Here is a 17470-nt window from a genome sequence, read left to right as displayed (position 1 = left end):
TTCCAGACTGAGCGTTACAGAAAGAGGGTCAGAGACACTATGGAAAAAGGTAATTTAAAACTGTATTATGATTGTTTTTTGTGCAAAAACCTTTACTAACATGATAAGTGAAGGAAAAAAAAAGGCATGACACGACCCCTTTGAAGTAATTTTTCATATGTACTTATATGAGGGACACAAATGACACTGTTTTGTTGAATAACTCAGAACCAGCATAAGAAAATTAGCTGGTTAAACTCAAAGAAGTGTAGCTGGGTTTGGTCTCATCTCTGGAGGTAGCGTTGAGAGAATGAAGTGGCTGGCTTTGTTTGTGTTATGCAGCGTATGTAAGTTATTTTTAGTTGTTACAGAACAGCTGCAGAGTGCAGGCAGCTCCTTTGACAGACAGAGAGCATTCAACTGTTCCTGCAGAGATTATTTTCCTGCCTCAGAGTGAAGACCATGGTTATGAGGGCCATGTCAGTGTTAATAGAGAGTAAATACAGTATACAGTTGAAGTCAGAAGTTTACATACACTTAGGTTGAAGTAATTAAAAATAATTTTTCAACCACTGCAAAGATTTAATATTAGCAAACTATAGTTTTGGCAATTCGTTTAGGACATCTACTTTGTGCATGACACGAGTAAATTTTCCAACAATTGTTTACAGACAGATTGTTTCACTTTTAATTGACTATATCACAATTCCAGTGGGTCAGAAGTTTACATTCACTAAGTTAACTGTGCCTTTAAGCAGCTTGGAAAATTCCAGAAAATTATGTCAAGCCTTTTGACAGTTAGCCAATTAGCTTCTGATAGGTGTACTGAATTGGAGGTGTACCTGTGGATGGATATTAAGGCCTACCTTCAAACTCAGTGCCTCCTTGCTTGACATCATGGGAAAATCAAAAGAAATCAGCCAAGACCTCAGAAAAAAAATTGTGGACCTCCACAAGTCTGGTTCATCATTGGGAGCAATTTCCAAACGCCTGTAGGTACCATATTCATCTATACAAACAATAGTACGCAAGTATAAACACAATGGGACCACGCAGCCATCATACCTCTCGTAGTTTGGTGCGAAAAGTGCAAATCAATCCCAGAACAACAGCAAAGCACCTTGTGAAGATGCTGGAGGAAAGTATCTATATCCACAGTAAAACGAGTCCTATATCAACATAACCTGAAAGGCTGCTCAGCAAGGAAGAAGCCACTGCTCCAAAACCATCATAAAAAAGCCAGTCTACAGTTTGCAAGTGCACACGGGGACAAAGGTCTTGTCCTCTGGTCTAATGATAAAATGTAACTGTTTGGCCATAATGACCATTGTTATGTTTGGAGGAAAAAGGGTGAGGCTTGCAAGCTGAAGAACACCATCCAAACCGTGAAGCATGGGAATGGCAGCATCATGTTATGGGGTTGCTTTGCTGCAGGAGGGACTGGTGCACTTCACAAAATAGATGGCATCATGAGGAAGGAAAATTATATGGATATATTGAAGCAACATTCTCAAGACATCAGCCAGGTAGTTAAAGCTCAGTCGCAAATGGGTCTTCCAAATGGACAGTGACCCCAAGCATACCTCCAAAGTTGTGGCAAAATGGCTTAAGGACAACAAAGTCAAGGTATTGGAGTGGCCATCACAATGTCCTGACCTCAATCTGATGTGAAGCATGTGCGAGCAAGGAGGCCTACAAACGTAACTCAGTTACACCAGTTCTGTGTGGAGGAATGGGCCAAAATTCCAGTAACGTATTGTGAGAAGCTTGTGGAAGGCTACCCAACACGTTTGACCCAAGTTAAACAATTTAAAGGTAATGTTACCAAATACTAACAAAGTGTATGTAAACTTCTGACCCACTGGAAATGTGTTGAAAGAAATAAAATCTGAAATAAATAATTCTCTTTACTATTATTCTGACATTTCACATTCTTAAAATAAAGTAGTGATCCTAACTGACCTAAGACAGGGAATGTTTTCTTAGATTAAATGTCAGGAATTGTGAAAAACTGAGTTTAAATGTATTTGGCTAAGGTGTATGAAAACTTCTGACTTCAACTGTATGCTCTTGTCAGGTCTGATCTGGGATCATTGTTTTTCCTGCAGATTCTAGACTTTGATTAAAAAAGTAAAAAAAAAAAAAAATAGGGTTCAAAGTAAGACATTTGGCTGGTGTTGAAGAGAAAGAGGTAACTTGCTGTTTTTATCTGTTTAGGTCATGAGATAGGACAAATGAGACTCCTAAACAGTAGATGGCAGCAAAAATTGCTGCATTGTTGAATTCTTTGAGGTGTAAGAGAGAAGGAACAGTCAGTATAAAATGGCAGATATTTTCTTTTACTGTAGAAGTGCAAATGTCAAACTCTTGGCATCTGTTTTTATTGGAAAAAAGCATAAACCTCATAGAGGGAGTGACATTAAAGAGAAAATGTGAATTATTATTTAGATCCATTGTAGTTGACCAATAGAGACAACAGCTGTGTTGCAAAAGCCTCGGCCATTTTATGAACCCCTGTTTTATGCTAATTGTTTTACCTGCTTCTCTTCTATAAGCACATACTACAGTATATACAGTATGCAAATGATTGTTGTCAATTGCCAGTCACTAGAGATCAGACTGCACAGGTTTGCTAAAGTATGTGTATACGTTTGGGAGAGTTTGGGTGGTTTACGAGGAACTTTTTTTTTTAGGTTACAAACTGGTAATTACAAGGGTATTATGCTATAAATGTGGTTTATGAGGACATTTTTTTTAGGTTACAAACTGGTAATTACAAGGGTATTATGCTATAAATGTGGTTTATGAGGACATTTTTTTTAGGTTACAAACTGGTAATTACAAGTGTATTATGCTATAAATGTGGTTTATGAGGACATTTCCAGTGTCCCCATAATTCAGATCGCTTAAAAAATATACTAAATGATGTTTTATTGAAAATGTAAAAATGCAGAAAGTTTTTTGTGAGGGTTAGGGTTTAGGGGATATAATCTATAGTTCATACAGTGTAAAAATCATTATGTCTATGGAGAGTCCTCATAAGGATAGCCGCACCAACATGTGTGTGTGTGTGTGTGTGTGTGTGTGTATGTGTGTGTGTGTGTTTAGGGTTAGGGTTAGGGGATAGCATCTATAGTTCATACAGTGTAAAAATCATTATGTCTATGGAGAGTCCTCATAAGGATAGCCGCACCAACATGTGTGTGTGTGTGTGTGTGTGTGTGTGTATGTGTGTGTGTGTAGGCAGGTTTAAGTGGTTTACGAGGACATTTTTTTAGGTTATAAACTGGTAATTACAAGGGTATTATGCTGTAAATGTGGTTTATGAGGACATTTCCAGTGTCCCCATAATTCAAATCACTTAAAAAACATACTAAACGATGTTTTATTGAAAATGTAAAAATGCAGAAAGTTTTTTGTGAGGGTTAGGTTTAGGGGTAGGGTTAGGGGATATAATCTATAGTTCATACAGTGTAAAAATCATTATGTCTATGGAGAGTCCTCATAATGATAGCTGCACCAACATGTGCGTGTGTGTTTGACAAATGTCCTCTAAAGGAAAATGTCCTGAATAAAGTACATTTTAAGTAATTTTAGGGGTAGACATGATCAAAAAATAGACATATATGGTAATGCTTTTCTTTTGCATGGAGCTTATTCTAAAAGCTTGAGATTTGATGCATGTATGATTCCTGCAAGTGTGTAGCAGGATGCTTGGATTGTTTGCTGTGGGTGTTGTGGCATTAGTCTTGTTATCTTAACTATAGAAATCTTATGATGAATTGGTGTGTTGAAATTGCAGTTTAATATTTAATATATCCTGAGCAAGTATAAACAAGATCTGAATGCCTGAACAAATAGTTTTAATGCACTATTATTGAGTATCTGTCTGTAGTCTGATATGTAATAGGTTTAATACTTGGTTCTTAGTCTGGGAGTGGTAATTTGTGTATTTGTAAAAATAAATGAAAACCAATAACGTGTGTGTGTGTGCAGGTGGATAAACAGCTTCAGAGCAAGGACTCTGTGTACTTCAGAGATGGCGTACGGCGGATAGATTTCGTTCTCTCATACATCGACGACAAGGATGGAGAGAAAAAACAGGTGCGTCTTTCACTCTGTAGCATATTCAGTTAATGACATTTGGCTTCTACCTTCATATTCTAAGGTAATTTGGGAAAAGCATTTGCCAAAACAAATGGTGAAACTTAAAGGACTAGTTCACCCAAAAATGAAAATTCTTTCTTAATTTACTCACCCTCCTGCTATCCCAGATGTGTATGATTTTCTTTCTTCTGCTGAACACAAATTAAGATTTTTAGAAGAATATTTCAGCTCTGTAGGTCCTTACAATGCAAGTCAAGAGTCCAAAAATGTGAAGCTCAAACTTATACTATGCCTACTTATACTATGCCCTTAAAGTGTGCACTGTTTATCAATAAACAGAGAATCAATAAAGTGTGCAAGTGTTAGGACATACTATTACGTCATTAAATCATGCCTTGAAACAAAAGACCCTTCAGTCGCATTGTTACGTGTATCCTGTCACCGTACACCGACCTGTCAATCATCATGTTACAGTTATCATGACATGCATGTTCCTCATTTCATTTGTTACTATCATTCATTCATTATTATTCTTTGCATTTAATTTGCGATACCCTACAGTGATTCCTACTTAATTGGAGAAGAAACAGTGTGTCGTTGAAGATCTGTCGCGGCGTGCTTTTTTTTGTGGAGAGCCACTGATGTTTTGATATAATAATGACGTGCATCAAAAAGTGTAGTTAATGCAAATCAAACTAGTCTCTTTTCCAGTTGTTATCTCTTTTCTGTGTGTGATGTTTACAATGTGTTGCAGTTGAAATATAACACTGATAGCTGATATATTTAAAATTAAAAATGTGATCTTATGTTTCAACATCAACTAAAGTAAACATCTTGGATCATATATTTAACTTGAATGTTATACCAAGTCGGAAAGACAGAAAACTTGCTGCTTGATCGTTTGCAGTTTAATGAGCTGATAAGTGACTTCGGCCGACAGCAAGAACAAAGTAGTTTCTCTTCACAGCATTCAACGAAACGTATGTAACAGTCTAAGTCCTCTTCCGTCGAGCAAGGGATTTTGGGCAATATTAGCTGAAAGAGTGTACATGAATCCGCACTTGACCAGACATTGAAAGGAACTCACACACACTTTACAGACACACAAAGCTCTGTCAATGGAGGCATTGACTGCGAGGGGAAGTTTTACAGATGACACAATATACAAAAGATAGTTGCAGTCCTGGATGCTGATTCAGCATCCAACTGTGCTGGATGCACACAAAGCACTAATCAATCAATCAATCAATCTCAGATTTGTTATTGATCTTTCATGTGTTTCACAGGATCGGAGGAAAGAGTTTGAAGCTAATTTACAGAAAGCAGGACTTGAGTTGGAGACCGAGGACAAATCTGTGAGTGTAACATCTGACATTTAAAGAAAGCCCTGTTAGGACATTCATATGTCATCAGATTCCTATTAACTCCATCTCACAAACAGATATATTGATTTATAAACACTAGGTTATTACCTTTTGGCAAAATCCTTCAATTAGGAGCAATATATTTCACTGCATTTGTTTAGCTGAGCCCAGCCTGGAATTTTGTCAGTTAGTGTCACCTAGAGGGCAGTGTAATTCATATTGTACTTGGTAACATACCTAAAGGGATAGTTCACCCAAAAAAAAAAACAAAAAAAATCTGTCATCATTTACTCACCCTAATGTTCCAAACCTGTATGACTTAAAAAGGTGATGTTTAGCAAAATCATCGTCTTTATATACACACTATTTATACATATACACAAAATCCAAATATATATATATATATATATATATATATATATATATATATATATATATATATATATATTTATAAATCTAACATAAAACAAAGGCAGTCTGAGTAAACACAAAATACAGTTTTTAAATGATAATGTTATTTATTGAAGCAAAAAAGTTATCCAGTACCAACTGGGCCTGTGTGACTAGTTACAAAATCCCCAAATTTATGAAACTTTCATAATGGGGTTCAGCTGGACTAGACACACCCAAGACTGATTACTGCCAGCCCTGTTCAACAAATCAACACTTAAATAGAACTTTTTCAGCAGCATGAAGCTAAAAGGTCTCACCCAGTAGCACACTATGCCAAGGTCGAAAGAAATTCCAGAAATGATGAGGAAAAAGTTGATTGAAATACATCAGTCTGGGAAGGGTTACAAAGCTGTTTCAAAGACTCTGGGACTCAAAGAACCACAGTGAGAGCCATTACCTCCAAATGGAGAAAACTTGGCACAGTAGTGAACCTTCCCAGAAGTGGCCGGCCTTCCAAAATTCCTCCAAGAGCACAGCGACAACTCATCCAGGAAGTCACAGAAAAGCCAAGGACAACATCAAAGGAACTGCTGGCCTCTCTCACATCAATAAAGGTCACAGTTCATGACTCCACTATCAGAAAGACACTGGTCAAAATGCCATCCATGGAAGAGTGGTGAGGTGAAAACCACTGCTAACCCAGAAGAACAATAAGGCTCATCTGAATTGAGGATCTCGCACACCTTGATGATCCTCAAACCTTTTGGGAGAATGTTCTGTGGACTGATGAATCGAAAGTGGAACAGTTTGGAAGACAGGGGTCCTGTTACATCTGGTGTAAATCAAACACAGAATTCCACAAAAAGAACATCATACCTACAGTCAGGCATGCTGGTGGTAGTGTGATGGTGTGGGGATGCTTTACTGCTTCAGGGCCAGGGTGACTTGCGGTAATTGAGGGAAACATGAATTCTGCTCTCTACCAGAAAATCCTAAAGAAAAACGTCCTGTCATCAGTCTGTGAGTTGAAGCTCAAGCACAACTGGATTATGCAGCAAGACAATGAATCAAAGTAAAAGAGTAAATCCACCACTGAATGGCTCAAAAGAAGCAAAATTCAAGTTTTGGAGTGGCCTAGTCAAAGTCATGACTTGAACACGATTGAGATGCTGTGGCAGGACCTTAAACGGGCAGTTCATGCTCGAAAACCCTCCAGTGTGGCTGAACTAAAGCAGTTCTGCAAAGAAGTGGGCCAAAATTCCCCCACAGTGTTGTGAAAGACTGATCTCCAGTTATCGGAAGCGTCTGGTTGCAGTTGTTGCTGCTAAATGTGACACAATCAGCTATTAAGTTTAAGGGGGCAATTAGTTTTTCAAATGGGTGATATAGGTGTTGGATAACTTTTTTGCTTCAATAAAAAAAGAAATATATATATATATATTTTAAAACTGTATTTTGTGTTTACACAGGTTGCCTTTGTTTTCTGTTATATCTCGTTTGAAGATCTAAAACAATTTAGTATGAAAAATACACAAAAATAGAAGGAATCACAGCACTATATATATATATATATATACCTGTTACTGTTCATTCAAAAGGAATATTCAAATTAGTATTAGTCAAATAGCAGTTCTCCCTCTCCTTATCTGCCATGCATTTGTTATTCCAGGAGTCGGAAAATGGGAGAACGTTCTTCCTGAAGATCCACGTCCCATGGGAAGTGCTGGCAACATATGCAGAGGTTCTGAAAATCAAAGTGCCTTTTAAAGTCAATGATATTCCTGATAATAAAGAGGTGCCCTGCGATTGGCTCTTTACACCCATCAAACTGCCAGATGATGTGATGCACCCCGAGCCAGATTACTTCACCTCAACATTTGACAAGAGCAAGACTGACTTCTTCCTCATCGAGGATAAAGAAACCTTCTTCCCTCCATCGACACGCAACAGGATCGTAAGGAAGCATTTAATATCAATTTCAAGAAATGCCTGGCATTGAGCACCTACAGAATTTTTATATATATCACAAAATAATTATAATATGTAATATTATTATTAAAGAAAGTATGAAATTTAATATATGGGTTATTCTTCAAAAAGGGGGACCTTTCTGTGCCCTTGGGTGATAAAAACAAAAAACAAAAAAACAATCATTCTTTTACCAAGCTCTTTCCTAATTTTCTTAATTTTTAAATGTGTACTCAGTAACTTTTTTCCTTAATACTACTAATACCTTTATATTCGAACCCCCATTATTGAACACTTTCACGTGTGGAATAAATTATCCATGGCTAACAATGCATTTTTAACAACGACATCGATAACTGAAAACTTTTGCTGTTACGTGATGCAGTAAGTGCAACATAAACAAAAATTTACTGAGTGCACCTTTAGGCAAGAAACATACATTATACAGGTACGCGTACACAAATGTGAGCACTTTTCCCAGGCATTGCCCATGTGTGGTCCGGTTGAACATCCTAAACTTGCATGTTTCTGTTGTGGCAACAAGCTTCAGTGCTCAAGGGGGGGCAATAGAGTTACTTTCAAAAGTCTTTGCAATTAAACTGCATGTGTTATTATTCATTTAAGTTGCTATAAATATATTGACTTTAGCTTACATTCTCATCAATATTCTCTTCAACTGTTCGCGATGGGAGAAAGGTGCCTCTGGTTGTTCCTTGCAGGGTTCTCAGCCTTAAGGCCCAGATATTCTTCATACGAAATCGAAGAACGAATGGGTATGATGTCATTTAGAACAAAATCTGGCCAAAAAAAACTTTTAGGAAAAATTCTAACCGGCTGCTAAACACATTACTGTCATTGGTCCACGTCATTGGTAGGTGTGACCTGAAGCTCCGCCTACTGCATTGTTTACGTTTTTTAGTCAATATTTAATGTGAAAACACCGGCTTCCTTTTTTATTAGTCTACGAAAGGAATCAAATCTACTCTAAAACTCTCAAGTACCCATTCACTCATGTACCATCTGCAGCGAAAGCCATTCACACATCTGCCCAAAGTAAGATATGCCTCTCTTTTCATCATTCTTTTGTCTTAATTCTGAACATTTACACTTTTATACACTGATCTTTGCAATAGTAGCAGTGTCATCATAAATTACAATAACAGAGTGAAATCATCACATATTATGGCCGGGTATAGCATGTTAGTGAAATAGCGTCATGAATTCAGAATCTAAACAAGACAAATTAAACATTTTCTACAGCATATATGTTACTTATAATCATCACTGAGTGGTTAAAACAGCTTCTACTGTGTGAATTCTACTCATAGAATGAGGCATAAAGTCTATAAATGCTCCTCAGACCGGTGTCTGAATGTTTGCAAACTGTATACTGTTGTTCAGCTGTTTCAAACTTTTTTTTACCCCTGAACGAAGAAGAACTTCTCCGGAAGTATATTGGGGCCTTTACAGGCTCCATATGGTTAGGATTAGGGTGGGGGCAGGGTTAGGGCATCTACTGCCTCCCAGGAACAAACTGAGGCTCCTTTGTACAATGCAGGGTTCCCACGCATCCTGGAAAACCTGGAATTTTGCAGTGCAGTTTTCTAGTCATGGAAAAGTCATGTAAAATTAGAAAAATACCTAAATGCCCGGAAAATAATTATTTAGTATAATAAAATGGTTTGACTGTGTTGCTAGCAAGGTTTTTGTTGCACGTACAAAAACATGGTAACAATCGGGACTCTGAATAGGAGACAAATACACAAATTCGTATGGTTTTGTCACTGTCGGCGTCTGCGCATTGTGTAACAATGTCAACGGTTAAGGATGCTTACACCCATGTGATTGATTACAACAGTGGCCTCTTTTTATTTTCTGCAATCAAAGCAATTGCCATTTTTCCAAATACATGTTTTCAATGTTTATTGAGCACACCTCCCACTTCCGTGCATGGCAAGCAGGTAAATTCGCCCCTCCGTGATGCTTTCTGCAATGCTTGTCAAGTGGAAATGCAAAGCGCCGCTTCACGGTGGCGTTGACGCCTCGACTCTACTCATGTGAAATGCACTTTACAATGAAGAAAGGACATTATTGAAACTCAAAATTATCATTATTAGGCTATTGTTGTTGTCTTTTCTGATAAAAGTCATGCTCAGCAGTTTAAATACTGTAGGAAAATGATACAAAACATCTGCTTTGTTCTTATAATCCTTAAACATTCTACTGAAGTCAGTAGATTTGACATGCAAATTTGAATAAAGGAGAAGGTAAGGACGTTATTGATACTGTTATTAGACTATTATTGTTGTCTTTTTGGATGAAAAGTCTTGCTCGGCAGTTCACAAACTGAAGGAAAACTACAGATCTCCTTTGTTCTTATAATGCTTAAAGTCTCTTGGCAGATTTCAGTCGTGAAATGATTCAGTGACTCACTCATTGCCCATAAGACCCTCATTTGTCACCACCTAGTGGCATCTCCAGAAGTAGTTACTAAACTAATCAATTAATGAAACTGAACAAATTTGTGATACAGAAGCAAGCCACACCAAAATTCCCTTAATTCTGCACAATTTTGGAGTTCAGTTGCTATACTTCAGTCATTAAAATAGCTTAAGTTGGTGCTTTTAACTTATTCTTTAAACAGAATAACCCCAGAAAACATGTCCGTGGATCAGTGATTGTCTCAACTTTTTCGCCCCTCATGAGTTTGCATCGCTGTGAGTTATTAACTTTAGACAACAATGACAGTCAGACCACTGATTTAAAAAAAAAAAAAAAGAATTCACACTGGGTTGGTAACATGGTGATTCGGCCTTAATATCTTGGGATATGAATTAATTTTCAATTAAACGATTGGAGTCAGCTTGTACCGCGGTTACCAAATGTGGTATGCAGAAAACACAGAATTTAGTCATAAAAATGGCATTAGCAATCAAATGCAGAATGTCATGGAATATGACACATTTGGATGAAAATTAATGTTTGAATGTACAATTAATCAAATAAAAATTGTGATATGTCTTAGTGTGATAATTAAACTAAAAAAGTCTCTGATTTAATTGAATAAATAAATAATCTGCAAGTGGTGTGCACTTCAACATGAATGTTTAGAGCCTGCCGCTCATACACTGAAAACACCTCATCATGATCAGCACGCACTCTCTTGTGTGTGTGAGATGACAAACAGAGAGCACTCTGAAGTGCACAGCACATACAGACTATGTATTTATTTAATTCACAAATCACAGCTTTACGGGGATTAATAATCACACTGGGCCATGGAGCAAACTTCTTATCTGGAGGTGAGAAACTACTGTCAAATACACACAGAAATGCCAAAATAAAACTTGATTTAAATTTGCTTGTATGTGCATTTTCTTAAATATTACCTTTGTTGGGTGCATAAAATGTCCTGGAAATGTCCTGGAAAATTGTGCCTTGAAAAGAGTGGGAACCCTGAATGGGCTCAGCTGTTGCTCCGCCATGACAGTAGTTGACTTGAAAGAGAAAACTCACAGTATAAGCGGAAAGTTCACACTAATGTCCACTATAGCACCCCTTTCTGCAACGTTGAGAATGAATGTTATGAATTGCATAGATGTGTTTTGGCCTTTAAGGACACAGTGAAATCAAAATTACATTTTAGCTGCTTTTAGACCATATTTATTAGATTTAAGGTCATCTAAATCATGGTGTGCTTCTAAACGTTGACAAACTGTGTTTTAGAAGATATAAGCATTTAAAATCTGCAGTCTCTCTCTTTTGGATAAAAACTCAGGAACATCCATGACGTCACATAGAGGTTGAGAAACCTTGTTTAATCAATTGCTTTCTAGAACGAGAATGCACCCTCCAACTATTATCAAGCCCACATGGCTATGTTCTAACCGGCATAGATGATGCCTTCGCAGGGCACTCTGAAGGGAGCACAATCCATGCTGTAGGGTCATTCCAAACAGATTTTCCAATAAGAATTGCTTAAAAAGTACATTCTGACTGACCGTTGTGTCCTTTCAGCCATCTGAAGCTCTCACAGTGGAGGGGAATTGTCTTTGAGGGGAATTAGGACAGTAAGACAATCACTTCTGATTGGAATGCACTCACGGGAGTTGGATGCAATAAGTGTGACTGGAGGTTTCTTTCGATATACAGCATATAAAAATTCAACAAGTCCTTCTCCAACTTCATGTTTCAGTAGAAAATACATCAACAGGCCAAAGAAAACTGCTCCTTTCAAGACATTTCACGGGGACTTTAACCTCGTACGACCCCACGTCCACATGCATGGACGTTGTATTTTGGCTTCGCTATAAGCAACACATCATTTCATTTCATTTAAACCGACTGATCTCAGTTCAGGAGACTCTGCGCTGTCATTAAAAGGTTAAGCTTTCGACATGGCATCGATTACAGCTGAGTTTATGTTTGGTTGAAACAGTAACAAAACTACATCTGGAAAGAAACCTAATGACGTTTTTACATTGAAACCTGTTTGAGTTTAAAAATTAGAGTCACTAGTTTCATCCCATATACCAATTTGTACAATTTGAACAATTTATCGTAAAACGGCACGCTGTTAAACACAGTGACCACATTCGTGGACTGTATGCTCAGTTTCAGATAAAATATCCTATATTCACTGTGAGAATAAATTGATGCATCCAAAAACTGGAAAATGCTGCTTTCAGAGGCTTTATATGGAGTTAGAATGAAAATAAGGTGCATTTCAAACTGTTCTGAGACCAGTGCAGACAGACAGCACACTGGAGGTTAAGTCATTCACTAAATAGGGAGCAAGGGAGCATCATATAACTCTCTATGCAGCTAAGTGCATTCAATCAAAACTTCCTATTTAAAGTTCAGTTTCAGGCTGCAGATGATGTTTGGATCACTCAACATGTTTGGCAGACATGGGACAATGATAATCAGTACATAGATTCAGAATTTATCATTTATAATTTTATTTTAACATGGTTGGCAGCAGTGTTGGGTAAGTTACTCTTAAAAATTAAAAATGACATCTTCTACAGTGTAATTACATTACTGTACTAATTACTCTTTCTGAAAAGTAATTGCATTACTTATTACTAATTACTTTCTAAACCTTGATCAACCTCGACCAGATGAAAAATACAAGGACAGACATGAAACTGTTCTTTAAATTCTTTCAAATAAATCATATAAAATCAAATAAATTATTCATGAACTGGCCAAAGAATTTAAGAGGGCAGTGTTAAATTAAAAAACATACATTTTAACATTAGACGTTAAATTTCGATTTTAAATTCACTATTGTTTTATATAGAATTGTTCTGTAGTCTATTCAGTATTTAACGCAATTACATCAGAAGTAACAGTAATTAAATAACTGAAAAATTAAGAGTAATCCCATACTTTTTGCAATGAAAAAGTAATTGAATTACAGTAATTAATTACTTAGTAATGCATTACACCCAACACTGGTTGGCAGTGACTGCATGATGCTGGCCAATACTTTAAATCAGAATGATTGCTGCCTATTTCTGATGTAATGTCTGTAACGTCTCAGACACATGAATAACCAACACTCCCGGAAACATAAACAATTTGATAAAAAAAAAATCTGACTTTCTATAGCTTGGTGTTATTTAAAATGTCACAACTTTGTCTCACTGTCCGTATATGTGGACATAAATGTTTTTTTTTGTTTGTTTTTTTCTGCATGTTCCTTAGGGGCTATTAGTTACAAATCAAAAAGGGGAATGGAAAATAAACGCACAGTAGTCACACGAGGGTCTCATGATGTTAACAGTGTTGAAATGTTGAATTTGCCAGAGTTCTCTATTTTAGGCTTGTTCCCTACCCAGACTTATGATATTAGCTTCCTCTCTGTAACACATTTATAGAAAGTGTTAAATTAATGAAAATTCTGCTTAACAGTTTCTATTTGATTCTTTCAGTATGACAGTTTGAAGATCAGAAGTGTTATAGATTTTTACATCATGACATGAGAGTAGTACCAAACTGTTTATTATAAGGTTATACTCTTAAAAATTGTCATTGAACTAATTACCTAATATGCTGAGTAATTAATTGATCACATACTGTATATGAATTTATATTGTAAGAAAAGCCCCCAAATAAATATAATTCCAGCATTATTGTGGCAGAAGAATAAATCATTCTATGAATATTACAAAAAGTGGTGTTTTTTACAAGTCAATATACAGTACATTGTTTATTTTATTTCCATATCATTGAACACAAGCCTGTCACTGGCCTACAGTCCACAGCAAACTATTATGCCTTTGAGTTTCAGAATTAGGGGCTGTTTACACAAAGCATGTTATTGTATTATTTTTTAAATTGTTGATCTGTGTACACATGCAGACTGAAGTCTTTGGCCATTGCATCTCACGCCATGAGCACCATATTTTAAATCTTCATGTAGTAGATAAAAGGGATAGTATGCCCAAAAATGAAAATTTTCTCATAATTTACTCACCCTCATGCCATCCCTGATGTGTATGACTTTCTTTCTTCAGCTGAACACAAACAAAGATTTGTAGAAGAATATACCAGCTCTGTGTGTCCTCACAATGCAAGTGAATGGGTACCAAAATGTTGAAGGTCCAAAAAGCACATAAAGCCATTGTAAAAGTAATCCATACGACTTCAGTGGTTAAATTCACCTTCAGAAGCGATATAATTGTGGTGAGAAACAGAACAATATTTAAGTCCTTTTTTATGAACAATCCCCACTTTCACTTTTGCGTTCTTCATCTTTTGTTTTTGGCAATTCACATTCTTCCTGCATATCGCCACCTACTGTTCAGGGAGGAGAATTTATAATAAAAAGGACTTATGTTTCTCACCCACACCTATCGTATCACCTCTGAAGATATAGATTAAACCACTGGAGTCTTATGGATTACTTTTATACTGCCTTTATGTGTTTTTTTTAGCTTCAAAATTTTGGTACCCATTCACTTGCATTGTGAGGACCTACAGAGCTGAAATATTCTTCTAAAAATCTTTGTGATCAGCAGAAAAAAAGTCATGAGGGTGAGTAAATGATAGGAACATTTAAACATTTTTGTTGAACTATTCCTTTAACTTTGAAAAAATGTCTTGAGATTCCTATGTTCTGTTCCATTCTGTTGTGCTACATACAGCTGTTTTTGAACGCACAAAAGTGTCATGTGTGAACGTCTCCTTACTCATTATGTGCAGCTCTTACACATGCTCCGATGGCAAAAACGGGTCAGGGGACATTAATTGCATTCATTTTTTATTGCATCATTTTCTTTATAATTAATTACGCTTAATTTACATTTACATTTATTCATTTGGCAGACGCTTTTATCCAAAGCAACTTACAAAATAGGAAAACGTGGTATGAAAAAGTGTCATATTACAAAGTTTCACTAGCATCAGAATAGTATTCAAAACAGATTAAAGTGCAACAAGAATTTTTTTTTTTTAATGACTGGTTAAATGCTCATGGAAAATATGTGTTTTTAGTTGTTTTTTGAAGACAGAGAGTGAGTCTGCTTCATGGATGGAGTTGGGAAGGTCATTCCACCAACGTGGTAAGATGAAGCCAAAAGTCCGGGAAAGTGTTTTGGTGCCTCTTTGTGTTGGTACAACAAGGCGACGTTCCTTAGCCGACCGCAGGCTTCTAGTGGGCGCGTAGCTCTGCAGAAATGATTTTAGGTATGCTGGAGCTGACCCAGTGACTATTCTGTATGCCAGCATAAGAGCCTTGAATTTGATACGTGCATCAACCGGCAGCCAGTGAAGAGAGACAAGGAGTGGTGTAACATGCGCTCTCATTGGTTGATTAAAGACCAGATGCGCTGCTGCATTCTGGATCATTTGCAGGGGTCTAATTGCACATGCAGGGAGGCCTGCAATGAGAGCATTACAGTAGTCCAGTCTAGTTATGACAAGTGACTGAACAAGAAGTTGTGTGGCATGTTCAGATAGGAAGGGTCTTATCTTCCTGATATTGTAGAGTGTAAATCTACATGATCTTGCAGTCTTTGAGATGTGGTCTATGAAATTTAGTTTGTTATCGATGGTTACCCCTAGATTTCTGACCGATTTGGAAGGTGTTACTGTAGTTGCACCCAGCTGCACGGTGATGTTGTGTTCAACAGCAGGGTTGGCCGGAAAGACAAGGAGTTCGGTCTTGGCTGGGTTGAGTTGCAGGTGGTGTTCCTTTATCCAGGCCAAGATGTCTGCCAGGCAGGCAGAGATTCGAGCAGTCACTGTGGTGTCATTGGGCTGGAAAGACAAGTAGAGCTGTGTGACATCAGCGTAGCAGTGGTAAGAGAAACCATGTGCCTGAATGATGGGTCCCAGTGATGTTGTGTATATAGAGAAGAGAAGTGGCCCAAGCACTGATCCCTGAGGTACCCCAGTAAGTAGCTGATGTGGCTTGGAAAACTCACCTCTCCAGTCTACCTTGAAGGACCTACCTGAGACTTAATTAAACCAGTCAAGCACATTTCCTGTGATGCCCAGCGAAGAGAGGGTGGAGAATAAGATCTGATGGTTGACTGTGTCAAAGGCTGCAGAAAGGTCCAACAGAATCAGGACAGATGATCTGGATTCAGCTTTTGCCTGTCTCAGCGACTCAGTGACAGACAGCAGGGCAGTCTTGGTGGAGTGTCCACTTTTGAAGCCTGACTGATTGTCATCCAGCAGCTTGTTGAGATAGGCAGGGATTTAATTAACGCATTAAATTGCTAGCTTCTGTTATTATTAGTTAATTTTAATTCAGAAACAGTCTGTTTCTTTTCAAGTAAATTCACTGCTAGCTAACTTGTGTAAGAAGTCTCATCCAAACTTTTCTTTTATACACTAAAAATGACATTACCATCAGATGCAATATCAAAACTCCACATCATCACATATTGTACCAAAATTAAGGCCATGATCAGATTTTTATTCTAGGACATCTGATAAATGTTACAAAACATAGATAAAATATAGTTTGAAGAAGTTTAATTTTTCAGGATTTCAAGTGACTCTGTTTGAAGAATCACCCATATAATACATAATACTTTCTTTTTTGATTTTTACATCCATTACAACATGGTCATATTAAACTTACAGGGCATAAAATAGACAGCTTTTATTGAGGAATTGCAGTGTTTGTCCTCCTGTAACTTAAGGCTTGTTTTATTCTGTTCTCTGTGTAGGTTTATTATATCCTCTCCAGATGTCCATACAGTAAAGAAGACAAGGACAAGAAGGGCATTAAGAGACTGCTGAATAACGGAACCTACACCGCGGCCTTCCCCCTGCATGACGTATGTCTTTCACTCAGCCATCAAACCTGTCTCTAAAGAGTTCATGAAATAACGTGAGAGGTTCAATAGGTTGTGCTCCATCAATAAAGCAAAAATGTGTGTGTGTGTGTGTGTGTGTGTGTGTGTGTGTAGTGCAGGTACTGGACCAGGTCTCGTGATTTGAGCTGTGAGAGTGAGCGTTATTCTCTGTACAAATACTGGGCTCGCTTCAGTCGCTGTTATAAAGAGCAGCCGCTCAACCTCATACGGTGAGACACACACCAGCCTTGGTTGACTTTATACTTCCTGTTTTCCAGATGCATGTGTTGTCATTAGGGCTGGGCGATATAGCTAAAACAATTACAATGGCCCCAAAAAATA

General features: G+C 37.3%; 1 protein-coding gene across 4 annotated transcripts in view; it reads left to right on the top strand.

The window, feature by feature from the left end:
- The window catches only part of LOC127436287 (anoctamin-5-like), a 107610-nt gene that overhangs the window by 43328 nt on the left and 46812 nt on the right, over positions 1–17470 (top strand). For 2 of the 4 annotated variants that reach the window (XM_051690358.1, XM_051690357.1), the window contains exons 3-7: positions 3976–4083; positions 5373–5441; positions 7513–7797; positions 17000–17110; positions 17243–17358. In XM_051690358.1, the coding sequence (XP_051546318.1) occupies positions 3976–4083; positions 5373–5441; positions 7513–7797; positions 17000–17110; positions 17243–17358 (689 nt within the window). Of the gene's footprint in view, positions 1–3975; positions 4084–5368; positions 5442–7512; positions 7798–16999; positions 17111–17242; positions 17359–17470 lie in introns of all 4 variants that reach the window. The other 2 variants (XM_051690360.1, XM_051690359.1) reach the window with 1 other exon arrangement.

This window comes from Myxocyprinus asiaticus, chromosome 46 (assembly GCF_019703515.2).
Source record: "Myxocyprinus asiaticus isolate MX2 ecotype Aquarium Trade chromosome 46, UBuf_Myxa_2, whole genome shotgun sequence".
NCBI lineage: Eukaryota > Metazoa > Chordata > Actinopteri > Cypriniformes > Catostomidae > Myxocyprinus > Myxocyprinus asiaticus.
The sequence above is the reverse complement of the archived record's forward strand: the minus strand, read 5'-3'. Positions and strand labels throughout refer to the sequence as shown.